This window comes from Trichosurus vulpecula, chromosome 1 (genome assembly GCF_011100635.1).
Source record: "Trichosurus vulpecula isolate mTriVul1 chromosome 1, mTriVul1.pri, whole genome shotgun sequence".
In the NCBI taxonomy this organism is placed as follows: Eukaryota; Metazoa; Chordata; class Mammalia; order Diprotodontia; family Phalangeridae; genus Trichosurus; species Trichosurus vulpecula.
Genome location: NC_050573.1, coordinates 134,588,661 through 134,602,288, shown reverse-complemented (window position 1 = coordinate 134,602,288; position 13,628 = coordinate 134,588,661). Strand labels below are relative to the sequence as shown.

At 37.3% G+C, this 13,628-nt stretch overlaps 1 protein-coding gene across 1 annotated transcript in view; it reads left to right on the top strand.

Annotated features, from left to right (window-relative positions):
* The window catches only part of PKHD1L1 (PKHD1 like 1), a 190,671-nt gene that overhangs the window by 80 nt on the left and 176,963 nt on the right, over window positions 1-13,628 (top strand). The window contains exon 2 of the mRNA XM_036765700.1: window positions 2,607-2,696. Coding sequence (XP_036621595.1) covers window positions 2,607-2,696 — 90 coding nt within the window. The remainder of the gene's footprint in view (window positions 1-2,606; window positions 2,697-13,628) is intronic.

Sequence of the window (13,628 nt, the reverse complement as noted above, 5' to 3'; positions counted from 1 at the left end):
GGTAGAGAGACGGGGTGGGCGCTGCCGCAACGTGGACGTACTATTGTCACGACCCCTCCTAGCTTTCCTCTCCCTAACCCCCAACACAGTCCCAGCTCCGCCGGGCGAGAAGTGAAAACTTTCAAGCACCTACACTGCCAGAAAGAGAAAGTTCCGAATCCAGAGAAAACTCCTGGAGAAGCCAGAAAGGATAGGAGAAAAAAGATTTGGTGGGGTGTCTGGGGCACAGTTGAGACTTTAACTTGGTTACCAGCTTTGTAGGCATTGGTGGAGGGGGCGGGGGGAGCATCTATTGGGAAGGAGGGAGTGTGAGTAAAGCTCAGGAGGGGATTATAGATATAAGTGTGGAAAAGACCCCAGAGGCCATGTAGCAGAACTTCTACATTTACAGATGACTGAGACCCATGAAAATTAAGTGACTTGCCCAAGATCACACGGAGATTAGTCATCAAGGTAGAACTTGGGCTTATGGTCTCCGACTCCACAGTCAGGGCTTTTTCCAATAGATTGAAGGCTCAAGACAGAGATGGTTTATGTTAGGTTTTTAATTATTTCATTTTAGTAATTGATTTATCTAAATTTTCCCCTATTGTTTCACCAGGGAAGAGAGCAACCAGGGATTGTAGGTTTGGCTTGGAATATTTTGTCCGGCACACTTCCAAAGCCCCTTATGCCCCAATAAAGGTAAACTAGCAAAAGCACTGGAGAGCAATGAGGTGGGGTATGTGCCAACAGGGCAGATTGCCTAGTGTCCTCAGACTGTTACCAGGGAGAGGTCTGGGAAGAAACTGATGAGATAAGAAATTGGAGTGAAGTGCAGAGCCAGATAACTGTAAAAGAATAAACTTGAGACACATTATTGGGCTAGATAAGATATAGTAACAAGTACTAGGTTTCCTATCCTTGACTGTACATTGTCTGGAGATATAAACATATTTTAAGCAGCTCTAGAATTCTAATGGCAAAGAGGTATGTGTTTAGGGCATGGAAAAGGAGCTAGGGAGAGAGGTTTCTGCAAGGAATAAAGGCCTTTTGGCTATTTTCATTGAATACATTGATATATATTATGTATTATATATATATATATTTATATATATATGTATATATATATATATATATATATATATATGTAGTGAACATAGCCTTCTCCTAATCTTAAACTACTTAATTACAGTTCCTTTACCCTTTTCTTATGTCCCATTTTCCAAACATTTAACAATTTTTATGGCATTTTCTTTCAGCCTTTTGTAAAATTGCCCCTATTTCTAAACTATGAATTTGGTAAAGTATTACAATAAGGTCATAGTACTGGTGACATTTTCACCTGATTCTCATGTATTATCTTCCCATTTGCAGTAACAGCAACAAAATGCTATGCTTACTTTCCTGAAGCCTGCTTTTTAAAAAATGATAGGTTTCTTCTAGATTTCTAATTTCTTTTAATTCCTGTGGCAATGTCCATGATGTTTTTCAGATCTGAAACTTAGTATACATGTAAAATTTAGTACATACAAAACTTGGTAGATATACAGCCTTATAGTCAGGAAGACTTGTATTCAAATCCTCCTTCCGACTACACAAGTCACTTAAACTCTCAATGTCCTTGGCAACACTAGAAGTTCCTTGGTGCAAGTGTTGGCTTATACCGGTAGAGGTTATTCTTCCTGTGCCAATGAAATTTCAGATCCAATACCAACCCCTCCCCAAAACTAAAATTAAATTGCATTCTTCTGTGAAAACTTTAGGTAAGATTTCTAATCAGAAAAAGTTTCACAGAGACTAGACTATTATTCATTTTTGTGAAGCTCTGATTTTAAATATATATATGTGTGTGTGTTTGTATGTATGTGTGTACATACATCTATCTATGTATGCATGCAATTTTAAATCTGTGCATGTCTTTTGCTGTGGCCAAACACTTTACAGATGTTTATCCAGATTCATCTTAATTATATTGTAAATTATGTGAGGGTAAGGTTGATCTCTAAATCTACCCTGACTTGACTGTGTAATCTCATAGTTACTTTTTCCACTTCCCACCCCAATATTTTCTTATCCTTAAAATTTTCATATTTTTTGTTATGTTACAAGATTGTAAGACATTTTGTCTAACAGTGTCATATGAAATTAAATATTATTTAATAATTGTTTTTTGTCAGTTAATAATAATGAAGAATTGTGTACAGTAGAATGTCAGAGCAGGGACTGTTTTGTTTGTCTTTGTATTCCCAGTGTCTAGTACAATGCCTGGCACTCAGAAGACTCAATATATGCTTGCTTATTTCTCTATCCCCACTATAACTATTAACAATGCTCTGCACATAGTGTTAACTGCATGAGTAACTAATTCTGAGCCTAAAATTATATATTTTCCATGATCATTAGGTGCTATTATTTACTAAGTCAAAATAAATATCTTTCAGATACCCAGTAAATACTAATAAAACTAGCAATAATATTTAGTTGCCTTTCCTGCCAGTTCTATAATCTTGGTGATCCTTTCTCTTATCTGGCTCTACTACACAACATAAGCATCAGAATACTGATGAATGATAGGAGTTTTGTGCTTTATGTTTTTACTTTCTTATCATTTGACTACCTTTCAGATGGCCAGAAGACTATTTCTAAAGTCACGGAGATATTACCTAAATATGGCAGCATAAATGGAGCAACACGACTGACTATCAAAGGAGAAGGTATGTTTCCTTTTTGTTTGTTAGTTTCCAGTTTTAAGGTAGAATGCATGTGTATATCCCTTAAACATGGTTATTGCCATGAGTGCAAATGAACATACAAATATGTGTTTATATCCATATGGATGTATGTGTATGTATTCATTTGTATGATATGTATTTCTATATATTTAAAGTATTTAAGTTTTATCCAGTGTATTTTTTTAATCTTATTAAGAATGTAAAATCCTTGAGGGCTTGAAATATTTGTATCTCTATACCTATTATAGCATTGGCCTATGGTAGGCACTTAATTAATGCTTCCTGATTAATTTATTGATTGACTGTTCTCTCTACCTGGCCAGCAAAGTAAAATTCCATTCCTTAGCCTCCTGATCAACAACCTTCCAAGAATTCCTGGGAAACTGCCCAGCTAAGTTGTTGTTTTTAATTACTTGCTTGGATCTAAGGCCTGGATCTGGATAAGTGAAGAGTTCATACTTGTCACTTCATTTATTAAGTGGGATTTTTGTCATGCCAAATAAAAGCACTAGGCTTTTTTTCTTTTGGCCGGGGGTGGGGTGGGGGGAGGGTTGAAGGAGAAAAAGTGAAAAGAAAGTTCCCCAAACTGCTTACCCTGTCTCTGTCCCATCACCTTGATTATCTAACCTCTTGAACATCATTTTTTACTTAAGAACAAAGTTATTTTTTTTGGCCTTTTTTTTGTATCCCTCATATTGTCTGTCACAGTGCAAGCATATAATAGGCTTCCAGTAAAAATTTGTTGAATGAATAAATGGCTCCTAGAAGCAGGTAGAAATGTGCTTTTCTTTCCTAACCTTCCCTCCTCATTCTTTCAATTCTGTACTTTCTGAAGGCTAAAAATAGTTCAGTTCTCATCTCTAAAGGTTTTTTAGGTAGTGGAAAAGAAACAATTTAAAATTCAACAAAATATCCTACTTTGTCTTTCTTTAAAATTAATGTGGAATTTTGAGAAGTATTGTAAGTTGTCCTTCCACTTGGAAGAAATAGTTAGCTATTTAGTTACAAACACCACATCAAAAACCAAATTCATTATCTTTCCCTGAAAATTCTCCCCTCTTTCGAACTTCCATATTACTGTCGAAGACACTACCATCCTCCCAGTCTCTTGACTTAGGCTTTGTCCTTTACTCTCCCCATATTCAGTCAGTTTCCAAGTTGATTCTACTTTCATAACATCTCTCGTATATGCCCCCTTGTCTCTTCTGAAAATGCCGTCACCCCGGTATAGGTTATTATCACTTCAAAGTTGGACTATTGAAATAGCTTCTAATTGTTCTCTCTGCTTTATCTCCCCAACTCCAGTACTCTACTCAGCTATCATAAATAATCTTAAATCACTAGACTGACCATTCAGTAAACTCCAGTGTCTTCTTATTACATCTCACTCCTTTCTACATACTAAATGATCCCATGAAACTGGCCTCCTTGCTCTTCATACAAAACATTCCATCTCCCAACTCATTGTATTTTCACTGGCAGTCCCCCATCCCTAGAATTCTCTCTCTTCTCTTCCCTGGCATCTTTCAGAACCCAGATAAATCATACATTTTGCCAGATGCCTTTCTAGATCCCCCTTAATCCTAGTGCCTACCCTCCATTGTTTATTTCCAATTTATCCTGTATAAATCTTGTTTGTACATAATTACTTTGATGTTGTCTCCACCATTATACTGTGAGCTCCTTGAGGGTACAGATTTTTATCCCCTTGTATCCCTGCAAAGACAGGAAAAAAGAGAATGATTGAGGTGAGGCCAGAAACACTTTTTGCCTTCTTTTTATCCCTAGCACTTAGCACAGTGTCTGGCACATAGAAGCCGCTTAATAAGTTCTTATTAACTGAACTCCCTGGACAACAATCATACTTCAATAGACTGACAGACTCACTGGTGTAGGTGATCCTCCCTCAAAGCAAATGATGCTTTTTTAACCATGTAATTTTATTCCATCGATGATTTCCATAAATCCTCCATAGAGGATCTCCCTCAGTGCCAGAGGCCTTACTCCAGTCTTTAATATTTCATGGATATGAATGGAATACAGTTTGTCCATCTATAACCCCTTGCTCTCACCAAGAAACAAAGGTTAACTAGGTTGAAGTGATTTTCAATAGTGTAAGTTAGTGATTCTGCAAAGGTCTGAAGCAATATGTGAAAATATTTCTAAGTTCTGTACTCCAATTCTTGTTCAGTTTTCCCTCCCCCATTCCTTGTATAGTATACCTTTCCTTTTATTTGGAGTTATTAACCAGGGCAGGCCATGTTTGCTAAAGATAAATTTTGAAAGTTCACCTGCTTTTTAATTCTCTTAGAAATTCTTTTAGCTACTGCAAAGCTTTTCTTTTCTCCTCAAGTCTTAAAGACATTCCTCTCCTCCAATTTCTCTCAGCTGAAGACCTCATCTCTTATCTTACTGAGAAAATTGAGGTCATTCAACTTGAGCTCCCTCTTCTTCTTTTCATCTCAAAAGACATTGACATCACCCCCTACTATTTCTTCCTTTCTCCCAGTGTCTGATGGTAAAGTGGCTCTTCTCGCCAAAGCAAATCCCTCTTTTTGTGACCTTGCTCCTGCCATCTTCTCCAACAATAACAATAACAACTCCAATATGCGTTGATTAAGTAATGACTTTATACCTAGCAGTGTGCTAAGCACTAGGGATAAAAAGAAAGTAAAAAACAGCCAGTCCTCTCACCTCAATCATTCTCTCTGTGTCTCTGTCTCTGTATTTATCTCTGTCTCTGTTCCTATCACTCTTTGTCTCTGTTTCTATTTCTAATTCTGTCTCCGTGTGTCTATGTCTGTCTCTCTTTGTATGTCTCTGGCTCTTTGTCTCTGTCTCTCAGTCTGTCTCTTTCTTATTTGCTTCAAACATGCCCAAATCTCCCTCATCTTTAAAAAAACCGTTAAACTCCACTATCCCCTCCAATTGTCCTGTATGTCTCCCTTTTCTTAACTAAACCCCAGAAAAAGGAACCTAAAATGACTGTCTGTTTTTTCTCCTCTCACTCTTTATTCTTTTGCAACTTGACTTTTGACGTCATTACTAAACTGATACTGTTCTCTCCAAAGTTACCAATGGTCTCTTAATTGCTAAATGTGATGGGATTTTTTTTGGCATTTTGGAATGCTTCTTGATACTGAATATGACACTGTTGACCACCCTTCTCCATCTGGATACTTTACCCTGCCTTTTAGAGGTATCCACAAGGCACAGTGAATGAACACTTCACTTGGAGTCAAGAAGACCAAAGTTCAATATGGCCTCATACACTAGCTAGCTGTGTGATCCTGGGTCACAGAACATCATTCCTTCTCTTTCCCCTCAAAGCTATTCTTCTAAACTCCTCTGTTTCTGTCAAAAGCATCATCTTCTATTTTCTCTGATTTTAGATATTTATATCTCCTTACTCTCCCTCACTCCAAATATCCAGTCATCTGTCAAATCTTATCTTTTCTACTTCCATATCTCTCACATCTGACCCCTTCTCTTGATTCATACAGCTCAGACCTTCATCACCTCTTACCTAGATTATTGCCATGGACTCCTATTTGGTACCCCTGCCTCAAGTCTCTCCAATCCAGTCCACCTTATACACTGATGCCATAGTAATTTTCCTTAAGTACCATGATATGACTCATTCTCCTCAATCAATTTCAATGCGAGGCTGGTTGTTGCATCTAAGATAAAATACAAACTCCTCTGTTTAGCATTTAAAGCCCTTTATGATCTGGCCGCAACCTGTCTTTCCAGCCTTGTTGACTATTACTCCCCCCTCCACGCTCTGAGATCCAGATAAACTGGCCTACTCTCTGTTCTTCCCACGTGACACTCCGCTTCCCATCCCCAATTGGGACTGGGTATTCCCAAAATCTGGAATACCATTCTCTCCTTCCTCACGCCTCAAATAAGCCCTCTCGTCCCCTGAGACAGAGCTCAAGCATTACTATCTTTGTGATGTCTTTCCTACTTTCTGAAACTCTTATATTTAACTGTTATTCTTGTTTCTATATATTACCTTTATATTTATTCCAAATATATATTTACTTATATATATATATATATTTATACACATGGATGTGTGCACATCTATATTTTATCTTGTCTTTTCTGTTATAACGTAATTTCCTTGAGGGTCAAAATTGTTTCAGTCTTTGTTTTTGTATCTCAAGTATCTAGCAAATGCCTGGAACAGTAGATACTTAATAAATACTTTTTGATTGATGGCAAATTGCTGATTAAGATAGTGAATATTGTATTTAATAGTAATTTGTCATTTAACAAAGTCTCGAACATTATGGAACTAATGCCCTGGCAAAAATTACTCAACTATTCCTTGTTTCTAAATGCCAAACTAACTCTGGCCTAGCCCCAATAGTCTAGGAACAAGATAGCCATCAGATCTAGTCTGGCCTATTCTACCCTTGGGAAAGTACTTTTAAGTATCTGTTGTAGATGTCACTGTCATCTTTGTTCTTACTGATACTTCCCATGATAAAAGCATAGGAATGAAACATCAATCATACTGCTCTCAAGAGGCTGTGATTTTCAGTACCTGGTACCCAAAGCACCATATACCTTAGAAGTCTCAAAATAAAACTTTAGTTGTTTCTTGCTCCTGGAGATCAAATACCTCTTCCTCTAATCCTTGGCTTTTAAGCTTGGTCCTTAATGACTTCACATTTAATTTCATTTTGGGAACTTTACATCTTAATTAAAATTATTTTTGGAAGAGTACACCCTTCTATATTTCAATAAACTCTTTGAGATAAGCTATGCGAATAAAATAAAATGATTTGATTATTATTATCAACAATAAATTATTATTAATATCAACAATAATAACAATAACTAATATTTATATAATGCTTACTATGTGCCAGGCATTGTGCTAAAGGCTTTATAATTATTATATCATTTAATCTTTACAACAATTCTGGAAGATAGGTATTATTATTATTAACCTCATTTTGCAACTAAGGGAACTGAGGCAAATAGAGGTTAAGTAATGCCCATAATCACATAGCTAGTAAGTATCTGAGACTAGGTTTGAACTCTGGTCTTCCTGATCCAGGCCCAGGACTCTATCCAATGCTCCACTGTATTAAGTTAAATTAGTAACTAAAATATCAGAAGACATTTAAACATTTTATTGATTGTGATGCAGGCTTTAATTGACTTCACTCATTTTTTTTTTCTATATGATAGAGGTAAATTAGTCTTTGACTTTATAAAAAGCTTCAAGTTATTGTTATTATGACAAAGTCCAAAACCAATAATTATTTCTTATGAAACTTAGAGTTTTCATTTCTTATTTTTGGAATAGTTCCATTCATTGAAGGTTAGATTCCATTGGTGAGGTGTGTACCCACATAGAAAAATAAATGAAAAGCTGTTTCCTTAGTAACAGCACAAGTAAAAGTTTCCATGCCCCAGTGAATTACCAGAAATCTTTTCACTTTTTTTCAAACCCATTGTGAATCCTGAAGATAAGAAAAAACTGGCAAAAGGACAGCATTAGTCTGTATAAGGCTTTTTAAAAACTTTTTTTATTACGTAGTCAAATAATTTCACTGTAGAGATATCTCAGGTTCAAAACTATAAACTGAGATCAAATATTAATGAATCAAACAAACATTTACTTTTAGGTTATCAGATTTAAACAAAAGACAAATATAGCACATAAACTTCTCTTTAGTAGGTCAAATTATTCCCTTTTTCAGGGTAGAGAAAAATTTCAAATTTTCTGGATTTTGTCTCTCCTCTCTCACTCTGCATTTCAGGCTTTTCACCCATATTAGCAGAGACCAGGGTCACCTGGGAGATGTATTGAGTTATAAAATGAAAAGAAAATAGTCAAGAAACATGGATGATCAAGCCCTGAGTTGCCAGATTCCTGTACTTGAAATAGACATCAATGTCTTATTGTAGGAATTTTGCAGTAAGCATATAATTTCAATTCTATTCAATAAGCATTGATTAAGTGCCTCCCATCTCTGTTCCATCTGAGATCTGATGGATGGAGCAATGGAGTATAATGGAAACAGCAGTTAATTTAGAGTCAAGACAGATCAGGTTAAAATCCCTACCTCCAACACTTAGTGTGATACCTTGGGAAGAATGCTGCCTGGGGTCAGAATACTTGGGTTCAAATCCTCCCTCTGTCACTTACTACTTGGGTGTCCTTGGGCATGTCACTTAACTCATGATGAGCCTGAGTTTCCCTATCTGGAAGACAAGGGGCTAGGACTAGAAGACTTCTGAGGTCCCTTCTGTCCTATCTCTCCCATTAACTTCCCCATGTGATCTTAGCATAAATGTCTACAACCTAGGTTTCTTCATGTAGTAAGCAAAGAAAATAATATTTGTGTTAACTACTTCACAGGCTTGTTGTGATCAAGTGAGATCATACAGCTAAAGCCTTTTTAAAGCTTAAAATCCTGTGTAAACATCAATTGTTCTTACCTTATCTGCAATGTGAATACAACAAACATTAACTAAGTGTTTACTATGTGCTAGGTACTCTGCTAGGCACTGGGGCTAGAAAGACAGAAACAGAATAGTCTCTGCCCTCAAGGAACTTATATTCTACTAATGGGGACTGTGGTGTTTATGGAGCCACTGGACTGATTCTATTCTATTCAGAATCTGGAGTGAGGGTGAAACAACAATCCTACTTGGAGCTACTCTGACTGTGTAAGGCCAATAACAACAGCAAACAGCAGGGCTACTAGTACAGATTCTTTGATCTGCTTTTCTAAGGAAAGCTACTTTAACGGGTTAACAATCTTACTTTAATTAAACATACATATGTCATTCACTTTAGTTTAGGGGGAAAAGTCAGCACCCTGAACTTCAGAGAAAACACAAGAAATTACAAGCAGAAATTATATAAACAGCAAAATAACACAAATCAGCAGACAGGCTTTTAGCCATATGACCAATGCTATACATGCATAGTTGCCAGAGAGAAAAGCACCAATATCTGGATTTTCAAAGCCAGAGGGGGCTCCTTAACAGCTACCCAGAGTCTGGTCTGGTCAAATCACATGACACTTTTCCAGTGAGTGAACCCCAAGCAAAATGCTAACCTCAGAGTATATATACTCTGGGTCAGGAGGCATCATAACCATGGGACTCCAACCCATGTGACCTAGGCCTTCCCATAACTTAAGCAGGTCATCAAAGACTCCTGATTCAATCAAAGACTCTTGATTGAAACAAAGGCTAGACTCAAAGGTGTTTGATTGCCTTAGTGCTGAGAAGCACTCCAAAACAAAAGACAACAAAAAGTCCCAGTTTGCTTGCCATTACAGGTGCATCATGAACATTAGGAATGACCACAGCCAATTGTTTAGTGACTTAATGAAAAGGGACATTTATGAAACCTTGGGAAGCCAGATGAGATGAGTATGTATAGATAGGAAAAATCACAAGTGCCAGATGTTGGACAAGTTCAATTATGCATTATCAAAATTTCCAACACTTTCACAATAATAGTGATTACTTTATTCAAATATATTGAAAGCCATTGTTTACACAAACATATGTAATAAAAAGGGGAAAAGAACTTAGAGTCAAAAGACACATATCTTAGATCCAAGTCCTACATGTTCTATTTACTTTATGAACTTGGATAAGTTACTTAAATTTCAGTTTCCCATATGTAAAATGAGAATAATAATATTTGCATAAAATGCAATGCAGGATGATAAGAATTAAATGAAAAAATATATGTGAAGTGCTTTGTAACTATGAAGAACTATATAAATATGCAGTTATAATTGTTCTTTGTTATATTTCCCTGTCATACTAATACTAATAATATGCTAATAATAGTAACAATATAAATGGACAGAATTTAAGCTACATCACTGGCTTTCTTATTTTTTCCCCCATTCACTGATACTTGAATCAGGAGTATGTGGGGGGAAATGCAGTGTGGGATAGTGGAAGGGAACTGGGCTTCTGAGAAAGAGAGACCTGAGTTCAAGTCCTGCCTGTGACATATACTATCTGTCTGACCCCGGACAATATATTCACGTACCCTTTCAGTGCCTCAGGCAATTCTTTATGACTATAAGATACAGAAGTGTTTCTGATCTGCATTGTTAGATGGAGTTTCCTCACTGGATGCTCCCTATTCCTGTGAAGTCACAGTTTATGTTAAAAAAAATAAAACTTATGTTGCAGAACAATATTGTAAAGATATCTCATTTTCCCCTGACAACCTGCTCTCCCTGCCTGTCCTGTCTTCATTAGTGGTACATGCCACCACAGTAAACAAGGTGGAGTGGTTGACCTTTAAAGGCTGGAAGGCAGGCCTGACTAGTATACCAGCCTTTCGTCCCACATAGTGCTTAAAAGTAGAGAATGAGGCCTACCTGTTGGAGTTTTTGAAACCTATTCAAGTCAGATTATCGTTAGAGTTTCATGTTCTTTGAGAAGGCAGAACCACATCATGATGGAGCTCTAACAATGTCTTCATTCTATTTCAGTTTCTTATCACCTCTTCCCTGACCCACTACAATAGCCTTCTAATATTTCCCTGCTTCCAATTTCTCCCTCTTCAATCCATTCTCTTTAGTGCCTTTCAAAAAACTAATTCTGTTATATATTCTCATATGCATGATGATCTCAAAGGAAATATTCAGGCTCTAATGAGTCAAAAGACATAGTAGAAAGAGCTTTGAACTCAGAGTCAGGAAGACTTAAGTTCAAATGCAGACTGGGAAACTTATTAACTGTGTGACTATGGGTAAGTTCCTTAACCACTGTTTGTCTTAGTTTACTCGTCTGCAAAATGAGGATGATAATAGTACCTGACTCCAGGTTGTGAAACGATATTTTTGAAGCATGCTATAAATGCTAGCTATTATTATTATTACCAAATTCTACCTGCATTTTCATAAGATCAAATAGACGTTCCCTGGTATATTCATGGGAGTGGGTAAAATCTGGGAGGGCATCTGTTGGGGGCTTCATCACAGTCACATTCTTATTAGAATTTATATCCTAAAAGCGTTTACTCTTATTTCCCTTTACTTCCCCTTTACTACTTGTGGTGGCCCACAAAAAATGTAGAGGAAAACATCTTTTGTATGTAGAGGAAATCCTTTGGTGGGCCGCAGGTTGTGCAGGCCTGATTTAATGAAGATCCAGTAAAGGAGATGGAGAAGGAACATTCAAACAGGTGGGAGGAGAACCAGGAGAGAGCATGAAAATTTAGTGAGAAGATAACATTTAGGAGGAAAAGATTATCAGCAATCTCAACTGCTACAGAGATGTCAAGAAGAATGAGGATTGAGAAAAGGGAATTCAATCTAGCAATTAACAGGTAATTCATTACTCTGAAGAAAGGAGTTTCATTTGAAAGACAAAGTTTGAAGCCATGCTGTAGAGGATTAAGAACAGAATGAGAAGAAAGGAAGTTGTGGTACCAGGATAGCTGGCCTTCTCTAGGAGTTTAACTAGAAGGACAGAAGAGATATAGAAACATAACTATCAGGAATGACTGGAGTGACTGAGAGTGTTTTTTTTAAGTGGCAGAGACATCGGTATGCTTATAGGCACCCAGGAAGAATCCATTCAATAGGAGAGAGATTTAAGATTAGAGATAGATTGTGTATGATAGTGGGGGTAATCTGCTGGAAAAGACAAAAGGAATTGAATCAAAGGTACATGTAGAAGAGTTGGCCTTGGCAAGGAGAACCACCTATTCATTAAATGTTGGAGTGAAAGAGGAGAGAATGGGAGAAGACATCTGAGTGATGCCTCAGTGATGTGAAATGAGGGGGGGATAAGAGGGAGTTCTTGGCAAATGTCTTTATTTTTTTTTTCAGAAAAGCATAAGGCTCATTTTAGATGGGTTAGGGTACTGTAATAGCTTGTGGAGAAATGAGAAGTTGCTTTGGAGAATGGAATAATGAATTATTTAGGGAGGAGTAGAATGATTTCCTTGGGGGCAGCTATGGCTCAGCGGATAGAGCACTGGGCCTAGATTCAGGAGGACCTGAGTTCAAATTCAGCCTCAGACATTTACTAGTTGTGTGATCCTGGGCAAGTCACTTATCCTCATGTAACCTCTGTTTACCTTGGAGGCAGGTAGGTGGCTCAGTTGATAGAGCACTGTCAGGACCATCTGAGTTCACATCCAGCCTCAGACACATGCTAGTTGTGTGACCCTGGACAAGTCACTTAACCTCTGCCTTAATCCACCAGAGAAAGAAATGGCACACCACTCCAGTAGTATCTGCCAAGAAAACTCCATGGATACTATTGGCATGCTGTGGTCCATGGGGTCAGACACAACTGAACAACAGAATTATTTTCTTTTTTTCATGTTTTTTTTATTATTTTTTTGAGGGGGGAATGCAGGGCAATTGGGGTTAAGTGACTTGCCCAAGGTCACACAGCTAGTAAGTGTGCAGAATTATTTTCTTACTGAAATGAAGGCCCACGTAAGATTAGATAATAAATTTGTAGTGGACCTAACCAGCAGTTTCACGATTTTTACTGGCTCCATCCTGCAGCACATGAATAGCTATGACAGAGACAGATGGTAAGAGTAATGCAGATCTAGGGTTCAGCAAGGCATGATTGTTGATAGTCCAAGGTGACAAAGGATTTGAGACTGGCAGGGAGTATAGAGCTGGAGTCATTCACCAAAAAGTCCATTCAAAGAATGGAAGAATAAAGGTGATGGCCTTGGAAAGAACTATGAAATGAAAGTCACAGTGGAGACTAAAAACAGGGTTAGGAATCATTAAGGTAAAGGAATTTTGGTGCTCATGAACAAGAAAGTAAAACACTAGTGGAGAATGTGTTGTGGTTTATCTTTTCTTCTCAAAGAGGACCATGACATCAAGATGATGCCATGACTTGCAAGCGAATTGGATTACAGTGAGGGTGGGC